Source organism: Schistocerca piceifrons, chromosome 8 (assembly GCF_021461385.2).
Source record: "Schistocerca piceifrons isolate TAMUIC-IGC-003096 chromosome 8, iqSchPice1.1, whole genome shotgun sequence".
Lineage (NCBI taxonomy): Eukaryota > Metazoa > Arthropoda > Insecta > Orthoptera > Acrididae > Schistocerca > Schistocerca piceifrons.
Genome location: NC_060145.1, coordinates 468,661,328 through 468,689,302, shown reverse-complemented (window position 1 = coordinate 468,689,302; position 27,975 = coordinate 468,661,328). Strand labels below are relative to the sequence as shown.

General features: G+C 39.8%; 1 protein-coding gene across 1 annotated transcript in view; it reads left to right on the top strand.

Moving 5' to 3' along the window:
• Nucleotides 1-27,975, top strand: part of LOC124711263 (rap1 GTPase-GDP dissociation stimulator 1) — a 97,964-nt gene that overhangs the window by 50,761 nt on the left and 19,228 nt on the right. Inside the window, exons 6-8 of the mRNA XM_047241242.1 lie at nucleotides 3,800-3,925; nucleotides 11,371-11,517; nucleotides 22,118-22,249. Of these exons, the coding sequence (XP_047097198.1) occupies nucleotides 3,800-3,925; nucleotides 11,371-11,517; nucleotides 22,118-22,249 (405 nt within the window). The remainder of the gene's footprint in view (nucleotides 1-3,799; nucleotides 3,926-11,370; nucleotides 11,518-22,117; nucleotides 22,250-27,975) is intronic.

Below are 27,975 nucleotides of genomic sequence, written 5' to 3'. Positions count from 1 at the left end.
GAGATATGGAATCAATTTGACATCTCATGTCAATAGTACTCATTACTTGGTGAGACTAAAGAGCTAGTTGTGTTTCAAGAACAATATTTTCTGAAAACGTGTTGACTATTTGTCAGTAAGTTGTTTTCTTTGAGATAACTCATAATGTTCAAACACGGTATATGTTCCAAAATCTTACTGCAAATTGACATTAGCGATGTGGATCTGTAATTCAGTAGATTACTCCTATTTCCTTTCTTGGGTATTGGTGTGTCTTTTGCAGCTTTCCAGTCTTGAGGTATAGATCTTTCAATGAGCGAACTGTTGTATATGATTGCAAAGTATGGAGTTGTTATATCAGCATACTGTGAAAGGAACCTGACTGCTATACAATCTGGATTGGAGGCCAGGCCTTCATTAAATGATTTAAGCTGCCTTGCTATACCCAGGATATCTACTTCTAAGTTATTCATGTTGGCAGTTGTTCTAGGTTAGAATTTTGGACTATTTACTTAGTCTCCTTTGCTGAAGGAACTTCAGAAAGCCTTGTTTCTTAACTCTACCTCAGGGGCACTGTCATCAATGACATCACCATTGTTATCGTGCAGTGGAGGTATTTATTGTGTCGTGCTGGGGTACTATATGTATGACCAGAATCTGTTTGAGTTTTCTGACAGATTTTGAGACAGAGATTTGTTGTGGAAACTATTAGAAGCATCACACATTGAAGTTCACACTAAATTTTGAGCTTCTGTAAAATTTCACCAATCCTGGGGGTTTTGCGTTCTTTTAAATTTGACATGTGTTTTGCATTGCTTCTGCAGCAGTGTTCTGACCTGTTTTGTGTACAGTGGGGGATCAGTACCACCTCTTATTAATTTATTTGATATATGTCTCAATTTCTATTGCTACTATTTCTTTGAACAGAGACTACATATGGTCTGTGCTTACCTAATCAGATTGGAAGGAGTGGAGACTATCTCTTAGGAAGGTGTCAAGCAAATTTTTATATGATTTTTAAAATAGGTGTTCTTTGCATTTCTTTTTGGTGGGTTTGGATGCTGTGGTTTTCATTTTTGCATGGGGGAGGGGAGAGAGGGGGTGGGATTGCAGGATGAATGTTTTTAACAAACACTAAAAAATGGATCAAAATTCCTGAAAACAGGTATTGACCAAATATAAAAGGTTAAAAAATTTAAATATCATGGGGAAATAATCCAAGAAAATGGTGTGGAAAATTGTGTTACAGAGGAAAGGATACATAAAATGGGAAGAGCATATAGTATAATTAAAAACCTTTACAATAAAAATATGTCTAAAATGCAAAAACAAGCCATTACAGAACAGTAGTGAAGCCAGAATCTCCATGTGCAAGAGTGTGTCTGGCATTAAATACCAAAAGGGTGAATCATTAAGAAACTATTAGGCCTATGAGAAAGTAAGGAAGTTCGGAAATCACAAAGTAGTGATGAAATTCTTGAAAACATAAAAATTTTATCAGAAATAATGAGGAAAAAGAATACTGCTATTTTTTTTAAAATATTTATATTGAATACAAACCAGTAGAGTAAAGAAAACAATCTACAGATATTTGCAGGATAAAAAGTCAACAAGACGCTGGATCTGTGAAGGAAAAAAAGGATTTAGAAAAAAATATAAAAGCTGAAGAAACAACCGACACAGAAGTGTCTATGAGAAAGATACGAATATGAAAGGATTATAATGTTGGAGAGTGAAAAAAATTGGTCTTAAGTATTCAGAAGACAGGAAGAAAAAACATAGTGAACAGATGAAAGTGTGCTGAAAGAGAAGAACAGAATAATAAATAAGGAATTGAAATTGGCCTGTGTTCCATAGTTGGCCTATCCGAGAAGGGGGGGGGGGGAGGAATAAATAAAATGATGTGATGGTATAACATTGTTCAGAAAATGAGGGAACACGTATGCACGGCATATGCAGGAAGCTAAGCGTGGATGTTGGTCGGTAAAGATTTGCAATTAACTAGATAGAAAATTTCAAGAATGCAGGGTGTGAAGCCGGGTCGTAATCTTAAGAGCTGATAAACTGTGTGAAATCCAACTGGTTGTGAAAAATTGTACATAATTACTTAAATTAAAAAAAAATTGTTTGCCATAAAAATTTATTGGGGCTCTCTTTGAAATTGAATGTTATAATATTAGATTGTGAAATCTTAAACATATGATTTTACATGCAAGCAACCACACAGGTCCTTCAAATTTCACAACTTAGACAGCACACTTAGGTGAATGCAAAATGTGTTGTCCCGATAATGTATCCAATAACTCTTCTGAAGTTGAGCAAGTTGCTTGTGAAATATTTCTCAGTGAGGGTATGTGTAAAAATTTAACACTCAGCAATCTGCTGTTAGGTTTGTTTCCATCAGGAACAGCATGCTTTGCGACAGTGTTAATGAGGTTATCAATAAGAGGAAGGGCAGCATCAGCTGTAAACATTTAATCTGTGTATTGCAGATTGATTTTAGCTACTGTGTAGCTGTCTTCAGTGCATTATATTATATTTAAGATGAGTTATCATTGTGGTATCACATATAAATACAACCCCACAGGTGTCAAAGCTGGCAATGGAATTAAAAGTTTCTCTAAGACACCAGTAGTGGTCGCACGGGATCTGGCAGACCCAGTGGTGCGCAATCTCCACCCACTGAGCCACATCTCCAGCAGCTCTGCACTAAGAGCGTCCTCTGCCACCGCAATATAGGACGGCCAGTGGCAGCCACTCCGCCCACTCACACTTTGAGCGTCTTTGCTTTGTGAGGCTGTGCAGAAGCCACCTAGTTGCAGCTCAGACTCCATTGTTTGTGCTTTAATTCAGGTAGCCTCATGCTTGTTGACATTTGGACTGTATTTTTTGCTGCATTATGTGTAGTGAGTCTTTGTACACTTGGAGGAATACAGATTAGCAAATCTTCTGCTTGCTGTGTTATCTTGTTCGCTAATTATTTCTGCTCGTGTCCAACTTTCCTACAATGACAGTCACTGCACCACTCTGTAGCTGACCTCCCAGACCGATGTGATGTGTACAAAGTCATACTCAACAATCATAACTTAAATGTAATGCACTGAAGATAGCTACATGGTAGCTAGAATCATCTGCAATTAACAGATTAAACATTTGACTGATGTCGCCCTTCCACCTATCGTATATCTGCTACTACTAACTACAGATATGCTTATGGCTGCAAACAATTATGGAAAGATTACAGTGTTACTCATTGTAAAGATGACACATTGAGTTGCAGATAGATACAACGAAAAGACCATTACACATAAAGCTTTTGGTCAAAGGCTTTATCAGAAAATAAAAACAAACATCCATTCACACAAACAAGCACACCTCACACACACGCACACGCATGAGCACTATATCTGCCTGCTCAGACTTGACTGAAACACGTTGAATGGGGGCAACAAGTAGGATTGTTGTTTGCATTTTTCACATTTGTTTATCGGTCCTGAGCAGCCAGAGATAGCAGTTGTGTGTGCAAGGTGTGCTGCTTGTGTGTGTCTGTGTGTGTTTTTCTTTTCTGATGAAGGCTTTGGCCAAAAACTTGATATGTAAGAGTCTGTTCGTTGTGTCCATCTTCGTCTCTGCGTGTCCTCTTTAAGGTGGGTAGCAATCTGCCCTTTCCATAATTGTTGATATTACAACCTGGACTTTCCATTGTTTTATGGCTACAAAGTTTAGTGTGAGAGTGTAGCTTGAGCATAATGAGGTGTTTGTAAGTATTTATGTGGGCTGCTTACATTTTGAACTGAAGTATTTGACTTACATTTTTCAGTTCCATCTGATGAGCAGCTCTTGGATGAGAGATTGTGCTGCGCCGTGGTCAAAGTTCTGAGTGTGTCTAAGGCTCCTGATGTCATTGAAATGTCTTTGGAGTTGCTGCACACTCAGGCAGAGAATGGTAAGTTATATTGTGTTAAAATTAAAAGTAATTAAAATTCTCTGTAGTTGCAGGGTTGCAAAATGGATAATTTTCTTGTTACTGTTCAGTTTTACCTCCCAAGAAACTTACAAAGCAATACTTCTGTATCTGAATCTCCTTAAATAGCCCAAAACCCATTGTGTTGGACACAAAAAAAGATAAATTTGTGTGTTTGTCCTCACCTCCCTCTTCCACTGCCAAATCTCATCTTTACCTCAGTTATCATATTCTAATCCTCTTCCCAATAAATATGGTAGAAGAGGCAACTGAACTGTTATACAGTCCACACCAAATAAATGTTCTTTAAATTTGCTAAATAGCATTGTTTGGGAAGAACGTAATCTTTCTTCCGTCAACTGCACTTCGAGACACCTGAACGTAAATGTTAACACTTTCATGACCACTTGTTGACAAATTGCCTGTTGACTTGTCTCGATTTCTTTGGCCGAAGTTTGTTTGATAATTTTTCTGCTGTTTTGCCAGCATGAGTTGCTGGCATTGTCAAAGTTTTACCCTCCATTGCTGATGGTGGACCACCAAGGTTTGTTTGATAATTTTTATATTGTTTCATCAGCACAAGTAGCTGGTAAAGCCCCAGAAAAATTATCAAACATTGGCTGAAGAAAGCGAGACAGAAGCCAACAGGCAGTTTGTCACACCTCAACATCTTGGTGAGTGAGTGACACTGATAGAATCAACCGATTATAATTCTAGCAATTCGCATATGTGTCCTGATATTTCTGTGATCTAAAAACACAACCAATACTGAAGAATAAACCACAAAGGTTTCTCATATGTCTGTGCTCTACACTTACTTGAAGTTGTCCTGATGGATATAAATTGCCCAATACTAACTACAACTAATTTTGTTCCTTCCCCTCCCACCTCTCATGTAATATTTTCTTATGTTACTTTTGGATATTTAATGTGTGACTGAATACAATACCAACCACCATAGACCGTAGATAATGTAAGACTGCGCATGACGTCATTTTACTGAAATCAGTATCTAAATTACGTGACTTGGGGCACAAAGCCAAGTATGTCATTATGTGTTTATAGTGCACAATTTATGACATTTTTTTTTTTACAAATCAAATTTTGTGCTTTTTACTAGATGCAGAAGTAAAGACCTTCATATACACTCAGAGAAGTCTTTTTTTTATATTCCACAGATTAGAAAAAGTGACGAAAATCTCAGTTGTGTAAGCGAATTACTTTAAAATATTTGCAGAGGTATTTCTAATGAAAGTTAGGATGGATATTGGTCCTTGGATGTAAAACTTGGTGAATGACTAAGCTTTTGAGATGACTTATCATTAATGTCTAGCTCACTACACGAGTATAATCAACATTTTGTAATATAATATGCTTCCTATCGTGATATCGTTTCGGATCTGTGCTGGATTAAGCAGAAGTCGGAGAATATATGTGCTTATTTTGTGTAAATACCTGATATTATGCATGCAAATGTATTTCCTTTCTTACAAATCATAGTAAAACACATTTCACACATATTCTTGTGGAATAGTTTGAAAACTAAAGCTGTGTGCAAAATTGTTATTTTGTCTTCCACACCTGTGGAAATGGTGACCTACGAGAATTCACAATGCAAAAGGGAACAAAAGAAGCAAGTATTCACTAAAGGACAGTGAATCTGTCGCTTGTTGAAAAGAACTGTCGATATGTTTCAACTTGACTGCATGTATAAACAATAAACACTGCTTTATAATCAGGAATTTCGGAGGAATTAGGTTAACTGCACTACTACATGTGTAAGAGTTTTACTACAGTTTGCTGAACTGTCAAAATCAATGCTTGATTTCAGCTATAAATGAGAGAAACTGTAACTGTCAGCTCCACATCACACAGCACATAATGACAGGAACTCGGCTTTCCGCCCTGAGTCATATGACTTAGAAGTTGGTTTCAAACCTTAACACGGCAGAGATAGGGACATAGGTGGTCTGTGTTATATATGGTCTATGCCAACTACTAATGCTGTACTCAATAGCAAAGCAGATTTTTTCCTTTGTTCTCGTGCACTTTGTCCTGCATTTATTCACCTGTAGCTTAGTGACCGCAGCTTTGCTTGTGTGGATTGTACAGCCTGCAGAGAGTATGTGGTTTTTTAAAAAATTGAATTTTAATGTTCGTGAATTGCAACACATACTAAGCTTTTCACACTAATTAAGGCTATATAAACATGGTCTTTCCTGACAAGAAACGAAAGTTTTTGTTAATTATGCCTTTTAAATTCTTGGGGAGATAGTTCCATACCAACTCGCATCCCCTAACAGATGTTTCTTTATATTTAACTGAGAAGTGAAATACAATTTTTATAAATTTAGCTTTAAAGTTTTTTAATGTAATGAAATATTTTCTTAAAAATTTTCATCCCCTATTGCTCTCCTTTGGGGGTTGAATTTCTAGGGGGACACATTTTTTAAATTTCTAATAAGTAAGTCAAATACCAATAGCTTTAGAAATCCTTTGTTAGTTCTTTAATAATTATTTATTTTAAAAAAAACTTTCACCCAGTATTTTACACCCTTAGTGGTTGAATTTCCAAGATGCTGAAACATGTAGTTTCTATTTTCTGAGTGAGTAACAAAATACCGGTTTTCGTAGTTTTAGCTTCAAATTTCCCTTAATAGTGGCATACTTTCAAAAAGCCTTTCATCTCCTATTTCAACTACTTGGAAGTGGAATTTCGAACAACCGCTTCTTAAATGATGCTTACAGTATAAGATCCAAACTCTTTCCAAACTTCAAGTTTCTATCCTTAGCAGTTTGAGCTGGGTGGTGATGAAGCAGTGAATCAGTCTGACTCTATTTTACCCCCCTTAGGGGATGAATTTCCAAAAATAGTGAAACACATATTTTTTCATCTCTTAACCGAGAAGCCAAACACCAATTTACAAAGATGTAGCTTTAAAATGCTTTTGCAGTGAAATATTTTCATAAAATGTTTCATAGCCTATCCCTGATTTTACTCACTCTGTATATTGAGCAAGTAGTAAAGGAAACAAAAGAAAAATTTGGAGTAAGAATTAAATTCAAGGGAGAATAAATAAAAACCTTTAGGTTTGCCAGTGACATAGTAATTCTGCCAGAGACAGCAAAGGACTTGGATGAGCAGTTGAACAGAATGGACAGTGTCTTGAAAAGAGGATATAAGATGAAAATCAGCAAAAGCAAAACGACGATAATGGATTGTAGCCAAATTAAATCAGGTGATTGTGAGGGAATTAGGAAATGGTACATGTAAAGTAGATGATGAGTTTTGCTATTTGGAAAGCAAAGAAACTGATTATGGTCAAAGTAAGGAGGATATAAAATGTGAACTAGCAATGGCAAGAAAAGCTTTTCTGAAGAAGAGAGATTTGTTAACATCAAGTATAGATTTAAGTGTCAGGAAGTCCTTTCTGAAAATATTTGTATGGTGTGCAGCCACGTATGGAAGTGAAACATGGACGATAAATAGTTTAGACGAGAATAGAAGCTTTAGAAATGAGGTGCTACAGAAGAATGCTGAAGATTAGATGGGTAGATCATGTAACGAATGTGGAGGCACTGAATAGAATTGGGGAGAAGAGAAATTTGTCACACAACTTGACTAGAAGAAGGGATCGGTTGGTAGGACATGTTCTGAGGCATCAAGGGATCGCCAATTTAGTGTTGGAGGGCAGTGTGGAGGGTAAAAATTCGAGAGGGAGACAGAGATGAATACACTAAGTAGATTCAGGAGGATGTAGGTTGCAGGAAGTGCTTGGAGATAAAGAAGCTTGCACAGGAGAGCATGGAGAGCTGCATCAAACCAGTCTCTGGACCAAAGACCACAGCAGCAGCGGCAGCAGCAACAGCAACAATAACAACAACAGCAGTTTAAATCCAGAAACCCTGAAACACATATTTTTTTATTTGTAACCGAGAATTCAAATACTGATGTTCATAGATGTAGCTTTAAAAATACCTCTGTGGTCCTTTAATAATGACATATTTTCAAAATAGGCTTTCACCCATTATTTCATCCCTGTAGGGTCAAATTTCCAAAAATTTTGAAGCACCTATTTCTTTATTTCTGAACAAGAAACCAAGTATCAATTTTTGTAGCTCTGGCTACAAAATTTCCTTAATAGTGACACACACACACACACACACACACACACACACATATATATATATATATATATATATATATATATATATATATATATATATAAAGCTTTATGCCCTATTTCACCCCCTTAAGGTTGTAATTTCAAAAAGCCATTGTTAAATGAAGCCTACAGTACAAGACCAACACCTTCTCCCAATTTCAAACTTCTATCCTTAGTGTTTTGAGCTGGTGGTGATCAGTCAGTCAGTCAGCACATTGCCTTTTATATCTAGGCATTACAGAAAATATCCATATATTACACGTAACATAAATTCTGTCTTTCCAGAATTTTTGAACAGCTACTTTCAAGAAGCAATATTTTGTATACACAATTGTGTTGGCAGCACACAATTTGAGTGTGCTGTTCACACTTCGACAGTTTAAATTAATCAGTTTCTATGGAAATGTGCAAGGTGAAGCTACTTGGCAGTGGAATGAATCAGTACATAGTATACTGATAACTGACTAGAAAATTTATGAACAAAATAAACTAATGATTAGTAAAACATACAACAAATTGAAATTGTGTACAAATAACACATTTCAGAGAGAAGTGCTCAGCTACTGCAGGGAATTCTTGTACAGAATAGAAGAAATGTAACATCATTTCCTGGTCGCATCTGTGTACTTGTCATTTTTGTTACTGTGAGTGCCAGGGCCAGTTTCCTATTGGAAGGGGGAGAGGGGGGGGGGGGGAGGAGCAGGGTTAGCTCGGTTTGTTGGAAGTGATGGGATGGTCTTTGCCTAAACCTCGTGAACGTTTATTTAATAAAATTGCAGCCAAATAGCCATATACAGTTACTTTGCTTAACATTTTACATTTACATTTTTGCATATTCATTTATAGATTTCACTCTTTTACTGCACAGTTCTACGTGATATCGTTCACAGGCTTCATTACACTGTTCACACACACATTTTGTGGTTGGGTCATGATAATTTTTGTTTCTGCAAGTTAGATGATGAAAGCCATGAATAGATAATCTAGTTAGGACATGTCACAGTTCGAAGTTTGGTGCTGTCCATGAGCAGTTCATCATTGGTTCAGTGCCATAGAACTCTGGCCACACCTTCTCTCGTTTATCCTCCATGATCTTCAGTTGATTTCTGGAAGCCTTGGTGTGTGGCACCATATATCGAAGTTTGATGTTTTCAATTAGGAATGTCTCTCTCGCTATCAGGTACACTAGTTGAGATCTTGTTGTCTTTGAGAGACCTAGTGCTCTTTTTAGATAAGTCGTTTTTACCTTTTCTAGTGTTTCTAGATTTTTTTCTGCTAGGTGGTCCCACATAAACTCCGTCCCCTAGGCCAAGATTGGCAAGATTTTTGCGTTGGATAATTTCACGGCCGTTTCTGGACTGAGCAGGTGGATGTTTTTGATGTCCTATATTGCTATTATTGCTTGGGCTGCACGTTCTGTTGCATGTTTTGTGAAGCATTTGGCTGTTGGTTGCAATGTCAATGCTAGGTATTTAAAGTCTGATGAGATATTTATTTTTTGTTCTTTGTTGTTGATTTCTGCATTCTTGGGTGTTTTGCCTCCTTTCTGAAAATCACCATTTCGATCTTCGTTATGTTTATGTGTAGTTGTTATCAGAGTTGACTAGACTGGCGTAAGGGCTTGGGATTACTATGTATTAAAAGAAGCTTCTGAAAATTCTGAAAAGAAGCAAAACATTACCTTTCTTCTTTTGTTACGTACTGCTACCTCTCAAAATAAAGGAAGCAAAAAGGTCATAGTATAAGGGATGTATTTCATAGTATTGAAGGTGAAGTGCTCCTATCTGTGGAGGTATGTATTTTAGAGCCCATGTTTACTACTGCTATTGCTTTGAGTGGTTGTTCCTGTCATATCTTTGAAAACTGACCGTACCTACTGGGGCACCATGTATAGACAGCTAATAGTGGTCTGTGTGCAGTTACAGAAATTCTTTGTTTCAAATGTTAGATAATAACAGCAGGAGGAGTGCAATGACTTTTTTGAAAGTAGCTGTTCTTCTTTCCAGATATAAATGTACAGCAATGTAGAAGTAATTGCCAGAACTATCAGTTAGAGTAGATTAGCACTAATCATAATTTGTTGTTAGTATGCTTTTCAGAAGTAGCCAAGCTGCTAATGTATAATTCGACTCATTCTACATCCCTGGCAGCTCTCCTTCTTGTTTGGATTTCTGGAACATCATGTGTGAGTCAGTTAATCAATCAACAGTGGAATACAACATTTGTCACTGCTGTAGTGTACAGAGTGATCCAAAAAAGTTTCCCTACTTTTAATTGAATTCCATTGTGCCACCATCGATGTGCAAATACCAATGTTTGACACATTTTTTTAATGTGATGCTGGATATTCTGGACAAACGGCTGCAGAGTGTTGTCTGTCACATTCATGAATACATTCATTTTTATAATTTGCATTCTGCTCAAATATTTATTTTTTGTTGTGTATTTTGTTCATGTAGGTATTTCCAAAGAAAATGTAGATCAGAACTGAATTAAAACTTCTTGCTGGCTTGCCAACACTTCCGTATCACAAATAGCTTGATCAAGCATAGTATTACTGAGTTGTGCCTGGGATAGGAGTATGGAGTATCACCCTATTGTGCATGAAGTGAAGTGCATATTGACTGTATTGCCCCATATTGCATCAGTAATTTGAATAATTATTTCTGCCTGAACTCATAAACTGAAAAATACCATGGAAATAAATTTTTCAATAGTAAATTCTGGATTTTTTCCGAGAGATAACTTGTGAAGTTAGCCCATAATCAGCAAATGCCACTGTAACAATGTCTTCTCATGACACTGCTTCAAAGAAATGTGGTTCCCATAATCACCAGTTTATCGCATTTCTTATCTGCTATGCCAAGAGTACTTTCTTGTGTGTGTTCACAAATAACAGAATTGGCAGCTTCTGTTGCCTCACTGAAAACTATTCTGAGCCATACAGTCTGCTGAGTACCACAGCGTAAGTGATAAATCTATGTAAAGTCTAGATATTACCTCATAATTATCCATTTATTTTGTAAGAAAATACTCATATCATTAAAACTACTAGCTTTGCTCTCAAGAATTACTGTAGCAAATTACAGAGAATTGCTGATTTCTGAGTAACATAGTAGGAGCATTTAATATTGGAAACAATTTTTCCCTTCTTTCACTTTTAAGCCCAGTTCTCTGATAATGTTTGTATGTGTGCTTGTTGAATCAAAACTTGCAGCATGGAAAAAATAATATTTTTTCTCCTCTATTTCTTTGTTCCAGAACAAGTAAAGCATTGTTTGGCAGTGGCAGGACTGTGTGAATTGCTCATAACACTTCTGGAGAAGCACAAACCAGAGGCTGATGGTGAAGAAGCACGTAATCTCATGAAGATGGCATGTGATCTTATTGTTCTCGTACTCACAGGAGGTAAGTCATACTCTGTTTTTAATACTGTCAAATTATACAGCTGATGTCAGTATTTCAGTACTGACCCCTCCCTCCCTCGCTCCCTCCCTCCCTCGCTTATTTTGTTAGAAAATACTCATATCATCAAAACTACTAGCTTTGCTCTCAAGAATTACTACAGCAAATTACAAAGAATTGCTGATTTCTGAGCTCAATAGTGTCACTTGCTCACTAGAGTCAAACATTTCATGTCAACGGCAGCTATAGCTTTGAGTGGATTCAAGCACTCGAACATGTCACAGCAGTTTAAGCTGTGCTATCAGGTGTCAACCTAAACACATCCTCGGAAATTGTGATTTGGTGTACCACTTTCATATTAGGTCGACTTTGTCATGAATCAAAAAACATCATGAATGGTCATTCAGATGGAAAAAGAGCTCTCATCTCCCACTCTGCTCCCCCCCCCCCCCCCCCCCCCCCACCTCTCTCTGCCTGTCCATGCTCACCTCCTTCACATGCATTTGACATTTGCCATTTCTCATTTATTTCAATCTCTCATTACCAATTTATTTCACATTTATCTTTCATTTGAAATTTCTCGTTCCACTGTCGTTTGAAATTTGTATCATGTTTTTCTCATACTAAGGTTTAGGAAAGAAATTAATGGAAGCATTTGATGTTTTATCATCATTTCATGCAACAAATCTTTTTGAAATACCCCCAGGCAGCTCACCACTCTTTGGCAGGTTCGTGCCACGGGCCCCCAGCCTTTGCAGCATTTTTTTCCCTTCCGTGCTGCATGTCTATCCTCTTGCTATTATTTTTCACCTTCCTCGGCGAACGTGTCTGGAGTGTTATTGGGAATGTTCTGCATTCTGTTGTTGATGTAAGAACAGTCTCACCTTTGTTTTTTGCTCCCTTTTCATTTCTTTGTTTCCCTTCTCCTCTCGTCCCTCCGCTTTGGTATTTCAGGTTCCTCTTTTTTCTTCTTCCTCCTGAAGGCCAGCCCATGCATCTGACACTTAACAGACGACTGGGTAACACGTAATTCCCAGCCCCGGGTCGACTGGTAGGTTTTGCATGTACCCCTGGTAGAGTCCAGGACCAGGGAGAGGCCAAATGGCCCCTCTGTCAGGTGTTCGGGAGATGTGACTTGAGGTATGAACAGTCACCTAAGGTGGGTGTGCCCCCTTGTGAAGGGAGCCCCCAAGTTGAAAGGAGCGTGCCATTGGAGACCCTGGCAATCCTGGGGGATTTCCTCACGATGATTCAATCATCTTCCCACTCGATGTCTACAAAATGTAAACGTAATGAGGCTAATGATTTGAAGACCCTTCCCACTGCACCACAGTTCCTCGTTGTCTCTCATACTGAAGACAGTCAGTCCTTTGCCACAGTAAATCCGTTCATTATTCAGAAAGGTGTTGATACGGTTGCCGGCCCTGTGAAATCTTGCACTTGTTTACGGAATGGCACTTTGCTTTTGGAGGCCACTTCTGATTCTCGAGCACATCATCTGCTTGCTGCCTCGCTTCTCCACAGGTACCCTGTTCGTGTCGAGGCCCGTAGAACTTTGAGTTCTTCCCATGGTGTAGTTTACACCAGCCTGATCGACAGTCTAACCAAGGCTGAAATCCAATCTTACCTCTCTGATCAGGTTGTCATTGCCATTCACCAGGTAATGAAAAAGGTAGATTCCTCCTTCGTGCCCACCCGCACTCTTTTTCTCACCTTTGATAGAGCGGTGCTTCTGTCCAAGATCAAAGCGTGCTATGAAATTGTCAAAGTCTGGCCGTACATTCCAAACCCGATGCGCTGCTACCAGTGTCATCATTTCAGCCACACTAGAATGTCTTGTCGCCACCCAGCCAAATGTGTCACCTGTGGTAGGGATTGGCAAGAGGACAATTGTCCACCTCCTTCTCCCCGCTGTATCAACTGAAATGGCAGCCATGCCGCGTCCTCTCGGGATTGTCCCGTGTATCTCGATGAGCAGGCTGTTTGAGAGATCCGGGTAAAGGAAAAAGTGCCTTACCCAGTTGCTCGCAAGTTATTGACTAGTTGCAAACCACGCGTTCTCCCGTATGGTGCCTATAGTTCTGTTTTTGTTACCCCTCGCTCTATGAAGGATGTGGCCGCGCAGCCGTATGACCTCCAATTCAGCTTTGAGGTTGTGAAATCACCCAGTGTCAAGGTAGCATCACGTTTTCCCCCGTCCAGCTGGGCAACAAGCCATCAAACTCTCGCCTCGAGGGACGAAGCCACCAGCTACACAACCGGTAGGCCAGAAAGGACAGGAGGAGTACTCCCATGAAGACTTTCTCCGTCCCTCCAGTCGAACGACACCCGAGTCTTCCTCTACCTGAAAGGCTCGAAGAAGTCCACCAAAGGCAAACAATCCTCTCCTTCACCAACTCAAAGATCCTCTTCGATGGTGTCTCCGTGTGATACCTTAGCGTGGCCCGCCTCCGTGTTGCCGGTGCACACCGACAACCATTTTTCAGCATTGGACTCCACAGATCGACTGCACAAGCAAGCTGATGTTTCTGTGGACCCCATGCAGCAGGATCCTCCAACTTCTGCGCCCTGCAGTAGCGACTCTTCCCTGGCTGTCACTCGGCAGCCGCCGAGGTGACACCCCTACATCTCTTCCTCATCGTGACTGTCCTGCAATGGAATGCTCGCAGCCTTTGGTCCCAGAAAGAGTATTTAAGGCTGCTTTTAGCATCACAGTGTTCCCTTGTACTCTGCCTTCAGGAAATGAAATTGCACCCTCATGACTGCTTTGAGCTTTCCCATTTCTTACCAATTTGTTTTGGCCTTCCCCCTGAGGTCGGCATTCCATCTCGTGGGGGCTTTATGCTGTTCATATGGGAAGACATTCATAGTCAACCCATCTTCCTGACTACCACTCTTCAAGCTGTTGCAGTTCGCCTTTTCCTTCCCCACCTGACGTTTTCCCTCTGTACCATTTATGTCCCTCTTTCATTCGATGTCACCAGGACAGACTTCCTTCAGTTTATTGGCCAGCTACCTCCCCCATTTTTGCTACTTGGTGACTTTAATGTGCATCATCCCCTTTGGGGTTCTCCCAGGACCTGTTGGAGAGGTGCCCTCTTGGCTGACCTTCTTAACCAACTTAACCTCTTCTGCCTTAACACTGGAGCACCCACTTTCCCTTCCGACTGCTTGCACATTTTTCCTTGTGCACTGCCCAGCTTGCACCTCATCTTGAGTGGTCCATTCTTTCTGAAACTACTCGAGTGACCATATCTCGTGTGCTATCCGCTTGCTGACTCCTACCCCATCCGCATATGTACCCAAATGGCAGCTTTACTCCTCCCTGGCGACCTTCGAAGACCGAGATTTCCCCAGTTGTGATGACCAGGTGGACTATCTCACAAACGTTATCCTTACTGCTGCAGAATGTTCAAGTACCCGAACTTCCTCTTTACCATGTCATGTCCCAGTCCCTTAGTGGTCTGAGGCATGCCTCGATGCAATTCGCGATGACACTTTGCACACATCTGTTTATATTGGATGCAGTTTGCCATTGTAGGATGGTGGTTAAAAGTATGGAGAGCACGTCTCTATGTGCTCTCTTCATTTTTAACCTCCATCCTATGATGGCAAACTGCATTCAATATAAACAGATGTGTGCAAAGTGTTGTCACGTTATTTGGCATAGCAAAAGAACTAGCTGGATTTCATTCACTAGTTCTTTTAACAGTTCCTACCCTTCCTCTGTCGTGTGAGCCAACGATGTCATAGCGGACTCTATTGCTATCTCACACCTTGAGCCGCCATTCTGCGGAAGTTTCGATCTCTTCCCACTATCACCCTACCTTCCTCCATCAGAAATGAGTGTAGGAGGCTCAGGTAATACCCTTCTCTTCTCTGAATCGTGAGTGCTACAATGCTGCCTTTACTATGAGGGAGATAGGTCTCAGTTCATCCCAATGCTCCGCCTCAGGGCCAAACACCATCCACATTTGAATGTTGCAGCACCTTTCTCTTGCAGACAAGCACTTTCTGCTTAACACATACAACTGCATCTGGGCTGAGAGAACATTTCCTGGATGCTGCTGGCATGAAGCCACTATCATACCCACACCTAAGCCCGATAAGGACAAAAACCTTCCCTCTAGCTACTGCCCCACCTGTCTTACCAGTTGCTTTTGCAAGGTGATGGAACGTATGATTCATGCCTGGCTGGTATGGTGGCTCGAGTCTCGCAGTTTACTGATGACTGCACAATGTGGATTTAGAGTGCGGCATTCTGCAGTTAACTATCTCATTACTTTGTCCACCCATGTCATGAATGGTTTTCTGCAGAAATCCTAGACTGTGGCTGTATTTTTTCGATTTGGAGAAGGCATGCGACATCTGCTGGACAACTGGTAACCTCCATACTCTTTACACATGGGGTTTCCGTGGGCGCCTGCCCTGTTTCTTTCAGGCATTTTTAAAAGACTGAGTTTTCAAGGTGCGTGTGGGTTCTGCCATGTTTGGACACCTTTATCCAGGAAAACGGTTGGCCTCAGGGTTCCATCCTAAGCGTCGTCCTCTTCGCTATCACCATGAACCCTATAATGGCCTATCTCCCGCGGGGCATCTCTGGCTCTCTGTTTGTTGACAATTTTGCTATCTATTGCAGTTCTCCACAGACCTGTCTCACTGAGCGGTGTCTTCAGCACTGTCTTGATCGCTTTTACTCCTGGAGCATCGACAATGGCTGTCACTTTTCCACTGACAAAACCGTCTGCATGAATTTCTGGCAGCACAAATGGTTTCTCCCACCATCTTTACAACTTGGGCCTGTTGCCCTTCCGTTCATAGAAACTATGAAATTCCTGAGGCTCGTGCTCGATAGGAAGCTCTCTCTTGGTCCTCCCATGTGTCTTACCTGGCAGCTTGCTGTACTCGATTTCTTAACGTCCTACATGTCCTCAATGTTACTTCCTGGGGTGCTGATACAATCACCCTCCTCAGTTTGTACCAGTCCCTTGTCCGTTCGAAACTTGACTATGGGTGCTTTGTTTATGCGTCTGCACGACTATCCATTTTATGCCGTCTCAACACTATCCACCATTGTGGTATCCGTTTGGTCACGGGCGCCTTTTACACTAGCTCAGTTGACAGTCTGTATGCTGAAGCTGCTGAACTACCACTGTGCTACTGCCGTGAAAGGGAAGCAGTGGTTGGAAAGGGAGTGAGTCAGGGTTGTAGCCTATCCCCGAAGTTATTCAGTGTTTATATTGAGCAAGCAGTAAAGGAAACAAAAGAAAAATTTGGAGTAGGTATTAAAATCCATGGAGAAGAAATAAAAACTTTAAGGTTCGCCGATGACATTGTAATTCTGTCAGAGACAGCAAAGGACTTGGAAGAGCAGTTAAACGCAATGGACGGTGTCTTGAAAGGAGGATATAAGATGAACATCAACAAAAGCAAAACGAGGATAATGGAATGTAGTTGAGTTAATTCGGGTGATGCTGAGGGAATAAGATTAGGAAATGAGAGACTTGAAGTAATAAAGGAGTTTTGCTATTCGGGGAGCAAAATAACTGATGATGATGGTTGAAGTAGAGAGGATATAAAATGTAGACTGGCAATGGCAAGGAAAGCGTTTCTGAAGAAGAGAAATTTGTTAACATCGAGTATAGGTTTAAGTGTCAGGAAGTCGTTTCTGAAAGTATTTGTATGGAGTGTAGCCATGTGTGGAAGTGAAACATGGACGATAAATACTTTGGACAAGAAGAGAATACAAGATTTCGAAATGTGGTGCTACAGAAGAATGTTGAAGATTAGATGGGTAGATCCCATAACTAATGAGGCGCTATTGAATAGAATTGGGTAGAAGGGGAGTTTGTGGCACAACTTGACTAGAAGAAGGGATCGGTTGGTAGGACATATTCTGAGGCATCAGGGAATCACAAATTTAGTATTGGAGGGCAATGTGGAGGATAAAAATCATAGAGGGCGACCAAGAGATGAATACACTAAGCAGATCCAGAAGGCTGTAGGCTGCAGTACGTACTGGGAGATGAAGCAGCTTGCACAGGATAGAGTAGCATGGAGAGCTGCATCAAATCAGTCTCAAGACTGAAGACCACAACAATAACATATGACAGCTTGTATAGAGGTAGAGCTGATTACCTCCTCTTTCCATGCTACTCTTCAACAAGGCTAAAAGAAATGTAAACAAATAATAATGTTTGAATCCTGTTCTGCCATGTAATCTTAATTGTCACGACATACACTCCTGAGTAAAATATTGTGTGATCACTTGCTTACTAACATGTTGCTCCTCCTTTGGAATACTATATACAGCACGGTTCCGTGTTTCATGGATTCAATAAGTCCTTGGTAAGTTTCCAGAGAATGTAGCAACAGATGTCTTTTTGCAGGTCATGCCATGCCTGTAAATTGTGAACCGTGACATGGTGAATGTTTTGAGCAACTGTCTGTCTGAATGACAAGAGACAACTGTAGACCTGGTGTTTGACTGGGAAACATGTTTCTATTGATCCGTGGTTTGATGCCAAAGATCCTGGGCCCACTGAAAATTATTGGGTCAACATGGAAACACATAGTAGTTGTCTGCTGAAACACTTGATCCACACCGGCATTGTACTCTGTCATTAGATCAGCCGCATACTGCTACCTATCCTGCTTTACATAATCGGCAAGCCTCCAAGCTCCACTTCTGTGATGAGGTGTGGATATCTGACATCTTTCCTCCTGCTCCTGCTTTCACTGTCCTTCAACCGTTGTTCATACATGTTCAGCACATCACACAAGCAGCTAACCAGCTTCACCATTCCATAGATGCTCATTCCCCCATCCTATGTCTGTCGAAGCCTCTTATGTCAGTGGATTTTTCCCTTTTTCCACCTGTATTGTTGCTAGAATGATTCACCTTTCGTTGATGTTCCAGTTATAAAGTTTTCTTACAGCATCACCTACTCGCAACACCAGTAGACAGCATTTAGTCTTGCACTTTGCTGTGGACCTGTTTTGGCTCCATAAGAATTGTGGACTCATCTCAATATGTATTCATACAGATTTCTAGTGTACATTTTGCCGAGTAACTTTTATTGTAGAGCTGAAATAAACAGCCATACAGATTTCTAGCATACATTTCGCTGTGTAACTTTTATTATAGTGCTGAAATAAACATAATCACAGCAACTCACTCTCTGTCCTACCTTCACATTTTACCATTTTCTGCTGCTGTTAACACTACTAGATATTCGTCTGACCAAAATCCGTACCTCTTTCCATTCACTCATTATTATTATTATTATTATTATTATTATTATTATTATTATTATGCCATCAGTCTTCTGACTGTTTTGATGTGGCCCACTGTGAATTCCTATTCTATGCCAACCTCTTCATCTGAGAGCAGCTTTTGTACCCTATGTTCTCAGTTATTTGTTGCAAGTATTCCAATGTCTTTCTGTCTTGTACAGTTTTTACCCTCTACAGCTCCCTCTACTACAGTGAAAGTTATTTCCTGATGTCTTAACACTTCCTGTCATCCTGTCCCTTCTTCTTGTCACCGTTTTCCATATCTTCCTTCCTTGGCAATTCTGTAGAAACCTGGAACCCCATTTCTTATCTTATCAGTCCACCCAATTTTCGACATCCTTCTATAGCACCAGATCTCGGTTGCTTTAATTATCTTCTTTTCCAGTTTTTCTTACAGACTGTGATTCACTTACATACAGTGGTGTGCTCCAAATGTAAATCCTCAGAAATTTCTTCATGAAATGAATGCCGATGTTTTATACTAGTGGGATTCTTTTGACCATGAATGTCTTCTTTGCCTGTGCTAGTCTGCTTTTTCCATCCTCCTTGCTTCATCTGTCTTGTGTTATTTTGCTTCCAAAGTAGGAAAATTCCTTCACTTTGTCTTTCTTGGTCCCCAAATTTAGTGGTAATTTCCCATTGTCCTCATTTCTGTTACCTCTTATTACTTTCATCTTTCTTCAGTTTACTCTTGATTCCATTCAGTATTTCCTGTAATCCCTCATCGCTTCCACTGAGTAATGCAGTGTCATCAGTGGATCTTATTATTGATATTCTTTCACCCTGAATTTTAATCCCAGTCCTGAACCCTTCTTTTACGTCTGTTGTTGCTTCTTCGATGTAGAGAATGGGCAGTTCCACTGTAAATCAGTGAGAGGAAAAGGAGAGAGTGTGAGAGACACACACAGACAGTGGAAGTGAGTATGAAGGCCTAACTACGAAGACGAACTGTGTAAAAGGATTTGGAATGTTCTGTGTTAAGAGAGTGTGAATATGTTCAAACGCCAAAATTTTTGGTGAGGAAGGCAGAATGAGGATCGAGATAGTTGGTTCCTCACTTTTCTGTAAGAGTTTTTTTAAAGAGAATTCTATTCACCTTTTTTGTGCTCTGACACGAGGATTTTTCCACTGGTACACTCATATGCTTCCTCCAACTCTTCATCTTGTGCTTGTGACTTTGGCATGTATGCTCACACCTCTGTTGTTGGCATTAGTTTATTTGTTGATTCTGATGAGAACAATCCTATCACTGAAATAGTCACAGCAACTCACTCTTGTCCTACCTTCGTATTCATAAAGGAATCTACTTGCCATTATACCATTTTCTGCTGCTGTTAACATTACTAGATATTCGTCTGACCAAAATCCTTACCTCTTTCCATTCACTCCCCTCCCTCCCTTCCCCCTTCCCGCACTATATTTAGATTGAGCCCTTCATTTCTCTTTTCTGATTTTCTAGCTTTCTAACATGGCCCCTAAACAGTCAGTTCATAAAGCATACCTGATCATAGTTATGTGGTCGCTTGCCAAAATATAGCGCCTGTTGGACACTGACATGAAGCTGTTCACTTGTGAACTGTTTTGTCTTCTATACAGTGGTTTCCATTGCCTTCTGCATTTTCACGCCATTGAGCACTGTTAATTCTTCATATTTTTGTTCTTTGCTGACGGTGCTGTGGTGTTGTGGAGGGAGTCAAAGTTGAGTGGCTGTAGGAGGATACAAGATGACTTAAACAAAATTTCCAGTTGATATGATGAGTGGCAGCTGGCTCTAAATGTAGAAAAATGTAAGTTAATGTGGATGAGTAGGAAATAGAAACTGGTAGTGTCTGATACAGCATAAGTAGTGTCCTGCTGGACACAGTCATGTAGTTTAAATATCCAGGCCATGGGTTGCAAAGTGATATGAAAGGGAACAAGCATGTGAGGACTATGGTAGGGAAGGCAAATGGTTGACTTCAATTTATGGGAAGAATTTTAGGAATGTGTGGTTCACCTGTAAAAGAGACTGCATATAGGACATTGGTACAACATGTTATTGAGTACTACACGAGTGTTCAGGATCCGCGCCAGGTTGGATTGAAGGAAGACATCAAAGCGTTCAGAGATGGGCTGCTAGATTTGTTACTGGTAGTTTCGAACAACTTCCAAGTATTGCAGAGATGCTTTGAGGACTCGAAGGGGAATCACTGGAGGGAAGAATATTTTTTTTTTCCGGAATATTATTGAGGAAATTTAGACAGCTGGGATTTAAAGCTGATTGATGAATGAATCTACTGCCTACAACATACATGTCACGTAAAGACCACAAAGATAAGCTATGAGAAATTAGGGCTCATATGGAGGTATATATATATAGTCATTTTTCCCCTAACTCTAGCTGTGAGTGGAACAGGAAAGGAAATGACTAGTAGTGCAGTACCCTCCTTCGTGCACTGTATGGTGGTGTGCAGAGCATTGTGTAGATGTAGATAGATTTTATTGTAAAAGTAATTTTTTATAGGAACAAATACCTCTCTAAAAGATTGCCTGCAGTAGGCTGAATGTAATTAGTTGTTGCTTCACATACTATCAATGTAAGCTCACCAGACAAAAAATTATTCACCCTCAGTGTGGGTGTGCTGATTTCAGCACTTTGTGTGCTATTCCGACATCTCCCACAGATTTTCTGTGTAGTTGAAGTCATATTATTTTGCAGGTGAGTCAAAATGTAATAGGATGGAGAAGTGTTCAGAAAACCAGTCACATATTCATCCGGCATGATGAACTTTGCTGTTGTTGTCTCAGAAAGTAGGTGTGAGTGATGGCCTTGTGCACAGTGACTGACTCCAAATGTTCATTGCATACAGTTCCCATCCCATTGTTCTCTCACTGACAGGTTGGGATGGACCTTCATTCATTGCTTGCAACAATACTTGTTGGGATGGGTGTGGCCACGTGTGTTACACCACAGCCAAACACAACTGCTCCTTTTTGCCACTCTGTCACATCCTTACATTTTCCCGTGTTTCTATAAATGTCCACTAAAAACATAAATGTCTCACGATTGCTACTGCTTTATGCTCAGTAGAGGTGTTGTGTACATGGTTGAACACGTGACTTGATTGCTGTGCTGTCTGTAAAAGCTTAACGATTCGTCTGTGTGTCTGCACTGGGGTAACCAATTTATTGTTCAGTGAGCTTATTTATAACATGTTGCTTATGGGATGTTCAGTGAGCTTATTTATAACATGTTGCTTATGGGAAAGAGTGACTTGTGATTCTGTGAGAGTTATTTGAATGTATATTTTTATAAACTTCTTTTCAGATGACAGTATGAATGTATTATATGCAGAAGGTCGTGGTGACGTCTTCAGATCCATGATAAACTGGATCGAATCAGATGATGAAGATCTGCAGATAACAGGTGTCCTTGCCATGGGGAACTTTGCACGAACAGGTATGCGTGCCTTTTGTTGTCCATGTATGCACAGTTTTGTATAATTTAAATTTATTTATTCACTGCACTGTCCACTGCTGCAGTAAATTTGATCAAAGTTGGCAGGTGGCACTATAGGTGAAAGTCGGTGCTGTAGGTCAGAAGTCAAAGTAGTCCAGTGCTCGGAAAATGATCATAGGAGAGTAGATATGGGGAAACTTGCTTCACTATCCTCGGTGAGGTCTTGGTGGAGGTGGTTTGCCATTTCTTTCTTCTGACATTTTATGAAGTGTCAAGTGTGTGTCTGTGTCGTGAGTGACTGTGATGAGAGCTTGTACAGTGTAGTGTTAGATTTATGATGTTATGGATGAAGGGAAGACAGAGCCGAAGCCCAGTGCCAGCACAATCTGCTCCTGACAAATGTACTGAGAGAGCCCTGTCTGGTTGACAGGTCACCATTGACAATGTTCTGTGCCCTCACTTCGTTATACACTGTGGAGAGGTTTTGAATTTAATCCAGCATGTTGTCACAGTGAGTAGTGATCATGAACTTTATGCCACAGCCTCTACTTCCGTTCATCCACCACCAGGATTAGAACATTCTTACCTCTGAGTAAAGTGCCACTATATAGGCATTTGTTAATAATCTTTGTTATGGAGGCAGGTTGCTCCTATAGGAACATGTTTTGGTACTTTATTTTTATTGTGCCTCTGTGGTAAATCTATTGTAATTACATAATATTCTGACTGTCTGACTGTTCTCATTGTCCTTTTAAATATAGATTGTATTGGTGAAAGCTTTCAAATCTTCAGCCAGGTGCCACTGTTGAGAAACCACAATATTTTGATGACAGTCATACTGACTAGTAATTTCCTTGAAGCCATAAACCGCTTATGTTTACGAAATTCATTTATTGATTTTTTCCAGTCTCGAATTGCATAGTGGTTTTGACTTGTTAGATATCGCCACCAAATGATTTGAATCAAAGAACAATTGAACAGGCCACAAGAGATACTCACAATGTAATCATTGGTCTATTTAATTGTTCTTTGATTCATATCATTTCATATCAACTATCTAACAAGTCAAACCAATTGTGTGATCCACGTCTTAAGCAGAACGCAAAATATGAAGCTGTCTTCACACAGGACATGTTACTTATTATGAAGTAGCCCAAACGTGGTTTTCATCGTGGTTGGTGCACATTTTAGAAATGAGTTGGTGCATCACATGCAACTTCCTACTCATCATAGTTTACAATTGCAGCGTTCTCCAGTGGTTGTTGTTGGCTGTACCTGGCTCTCAAATCACACAGTTTGTTTACAAAACTGAATGGGCATATAATTCCTACATCAGCTCCATTAAAATGGACATATACACTCTTGTTCATACGTTAGACCTGTTATTCTGTCTGTGCTATGCATAAATTAAAACTTTAAACAATGGAAAATCCAGGACGGAATGATTACAGTATTGTATAATAAAAAGGATAGATTGCTAGTCACCATATAGTAGAGATATTGAGATGCAGACAGATATAACAAAAAGACTGTTAGACAAGTAAGCTTCCAGCCAAAAAACCTTCTTAGGGTGCAGAAAAATTTCTGCTTCCAGTCACAATAAAAGATTATCTATTCGTCACATGACCAGTTTCAGGCTTGTACCTGCCCTCAGGTATGTACATGTTTATATTACTAGAGATCACTGTAAAAGAAAAAAAAAATTAATTATTTGCTGGCGACTAAACAGATCGAAGTGGAACTATTGTAAGTGGCAAGGCAGCATTTGTCGAAACTATATCTGTACTTACATGAAGATGAAGCGTCATTATTGTAATTACGCTTTTGTGACAGTTTTTCCACTTAGTTGGACTTTTTGTTATCATTTTCACATTCATATTTCAGTTTTATAAAGTTTAACTGCATATGTCACTATTGCGATGTGCACTCATGAAATACACTGTGTTTACATACAAACATGTAGGCTATGGTCAAAGAACTTAGACGTAGGAGTTGTATGAGCAATGTCTTGGTGGTGGTGGTGGTGGTGGTGGTGGTGGTGGTGGTGGTGGTCTTCAGTCCAGAGACTGGTTTGATGCAGCTCTCCATACTACTCTATCCTGTGCAAGCTTCATCTTCAAGTACCTACTACAACATATGTCCTTCTGAATCTGCTTAGTGTATTCATCTCTTGGTCTCCCTCTGACTTTTACCCTCCACACTGCCCTCCAGTACTATATTGGTTATCCTTTGATACCTCAGAACATGTCCTACCAGCCAATCCCTTCTTCTAGTCAAGTTGTGACACAAATTTCTCTTCTCCCCAATACTGTTCAGTACCTCCTCATTGGTTATGTGATCTTCCCATCTGATCTTCAGCATTCTTTTGTAGCACCTCATTTCTAAACCTTCTATTCTCTTCTTGTTTAAGCTATTTATCGTCCATGTTTCACTTCCATACATGCTTACACTCCATACAAATAGTTTCAGAAAAGACTGCATGACCCTCAAATCTATACTCGATGTTAACAAACTTCTCTTCTTCAGAAATGCTTTGCTTGCCATTGCAAGTCTAAATTTTATATCCTCTCTCCTTCGACCATCATCAGTTATTTTGCTCCTCAAATAGCAAAACTCATCTACTACTTTAAGTGTCTCATTTCCTGACCTGATTCCCTCAGCGTCACCTGATTTAATTTGACTCCATACCATTCTCCTCATTTTGCTTTTGTTGATGTTCATCTTATATCCCTTTCGAGACAAAGCAGTTGTTAGCAGCTCATTTGTACAGTGAATTGGCATCATTTAGTTCCAGTAAGATGGATGCAGAGGAATTATGGGCAAAGTTTATGCAGATTGTAAATTGTGGTTTGGAGAATTATGTGCCTAGTAAGTGGATTAAGGACGGAAAAGACCCACCGTGGTTTAATAACAAGATTCGGAAAATTCTGAGGAAGCATGGGCTGTTGCACTCTCAGTTCAAACGAGAATGCACAAATGATGACAAGCAAAGGTTAGTGGAAATTGGTGTGTCTGTGAAACGATCTGTGTGTGAAGCACAACTAGTACCACTCTCATACCTTAGCAAAAGATCTGGCAGAGTATCTGAGAAAATTCTAGTCCTATGTGAAATTGCTAAGTGGGTCCAAGACTTCCATTCAATCACTTGTTCATCAGTCTGATGTGGCAGCTGAAGATAGCAAAATGATAGCCAAAGTTTTAAATTTCACATTCAAGAAATCATTCATGCACGAGTATTGTACAAACATACTGTCGTTTGACCATAAAACAGACTCCTGTATGGACGACATAGTAATAAGCATCCCTGGCATAGAGAAACATATGAAGGAGTTGACAACAAATAAGTTACTAGGTCTGAATGGAATCCCAATTCGGTTTTTCAAAGAGTACTCTATGGCATTGGCCCCTTACTTAGCTTGCATTTATCACAAATCTCTCAGCCAGTGCAAAGTGCTGGAGAAAGGTGCAGGTGATTCGTCTTTATAAGATGGGCGAAAGAACAGACTCACAAAATTACAGACTAACATCCATAACATCGGTTTGCTGCAGAATCCTTGAACATATTTTCAGTTTGAATGTAACAACGTTTTTGAGGTGAAGAAGCCTATGTCCACAAATCATTGTGATTTTAGAAAGGATCGCTTGTGCCAAGCTAAGTTGTCTGTCTTCTCACATGGTGTAATGTGGAACTGTGGATAGAGGGCAACTGGCAGATTGCATATTTGCAGATATCCAGAGAGTGTTTGACATGGTGCCCCACTGCAGACTGTTAAAGAAAGTACAAGTATATGGAACAGGTTCACAGATATGTGAGCTCAAAGACTTCTTAATTGATAGAACCCAGTATATTTTCCTCAATGTTGAGTGTTAATCAGAGGCAAGGGTATAGTTAGGAGTGCCCCAGGAAAGTGTGATAGGACTGATGTTATTCTCTATATACCTAAATGATTTTTCCAGACAGGGTGGACAGCAATCTACAGTTGTTTGCTGATGGTGCTGTGGTGTACAGTAAGGTGTCAAGTTGAGTGACTGTATGAGGATACAAGATGACTTTGACAAAATATCCAGTTGGTGTGGTGAATGGCAGCTAAAGCTAAATGTAGAAAATATAAGTTAATGTGGATGAGTAGGAAAACAAGCCCTTAATGTTTGGAGGCAGCATTTTTCGCTTCCTGCTTGACACAGTCACATTTAAAAATCTGGGTGCAACATTGCAAAGCAATATGAAACAGAACAAGCATGTGATGATTTTGGTAGGAAAGGCAAATGGTTGACTTCAGTGTATTGAGAGAATTCTAGGAAAGTGTGGTTCATTTGTAAAGGAGACCACAAATAGGACACAAGTGTGACATATTCTTGAGTGTTCATGATCCATACCAAGAAGGCATCAAAGCAATTCAGAGGTGGGCTGCTAGATTTGTTACTGGTAAATTCGAATAACATGCAGGTCTTACGGAGATGCTTCAGGAACTCAAGTGGGGATCTCTGGATGAAGGCGACATTCTTTTTGCGGAAAATTTTGAGAAAATGTGGAAAACTGGCATTTGAAGCTGATTGCAGAATGGTTCTGTTCCTGCAACATACATTGCCTCTAAGGACCACAAAGGTAAGACATGAGAAATTAGGACTCGTTTGGAAGCATATAGACAGTTGTTTTTCCCTTGTTCTATTTGTGAGTGGAACTGGAAAGGAATTGACTATTATTGGTATGAGGTATCCTCCACCATCCGCTGTAAGGTGGACTGCGAAATATCAATGACGTAAATATAAAATCTATCCCGTGTTAGCGTCTGCATAGAATTATGGGAAGGTGTTGCAGATATACATCTTAACAAAGTGTTGTTGCTATGAAAAAGAGCAAAAATATAATACATGGAGTAGGCTCTAGAGAATCTTTTTGTGAAGTGTTCATACAACACAAATGTGTACTCAATCTACTCCTTGTACTTCAATCAGTTAATTACATTCTTCGTGTGCCAGAAAACTAAAGTAAGTAAATGTTGTGATATACATGACCACAACACCAGATCCAAATGCACCTACTCTAGACAACCTGTACAGGAATGGGCTGATATGGCATAAAAAGGTGCAAGATTCCCTGAAAATTATTAACCATATGCTTTTCACATCAAAACTATTTTTTGTTAGTTAAACATATGTTGTTTCAAGTATCTTTATAAATAAATAAAATGATTTTATAATAATTAGGACATATGTTGTTTCAAGTGTCTTTATAAATAAATAAAATGATTTTGTAATAATTAGGATTTATGGTACATGGTAAACTAATGATCATTGTAATACTAATGTGTGTAAAGAATTTACTGAATTTTGATTGCTATGTTTGATTGTTATAATTATTACATGTAACAACTAGGATCCCCATGTATCATGTTTGCAAAAAGTAATCATATTCATGAAGCCATGCAAGATATGTAACTAAATAAATAATAAGTTAAGTTGCAGACAGGCACAACTAAAAGACACTTGCACATTAGCTTTTGACCACACCCTTGTACACACACACACACACACACACACACACACACACACACACACACACACCTCTTTTAGCTTAGCCTGGAATTCAACTGTCACATAGAACAGAAGCAGAAATCTTATAGGGGAGGGATGGGGATGGGGATGGGGATGGGGATGGGGATGGGGATGGGGAAGGGGAAGGGGAAGGGGAAGGGGAAGGGGAAGGGGAAGGGGAAGGGATAGCT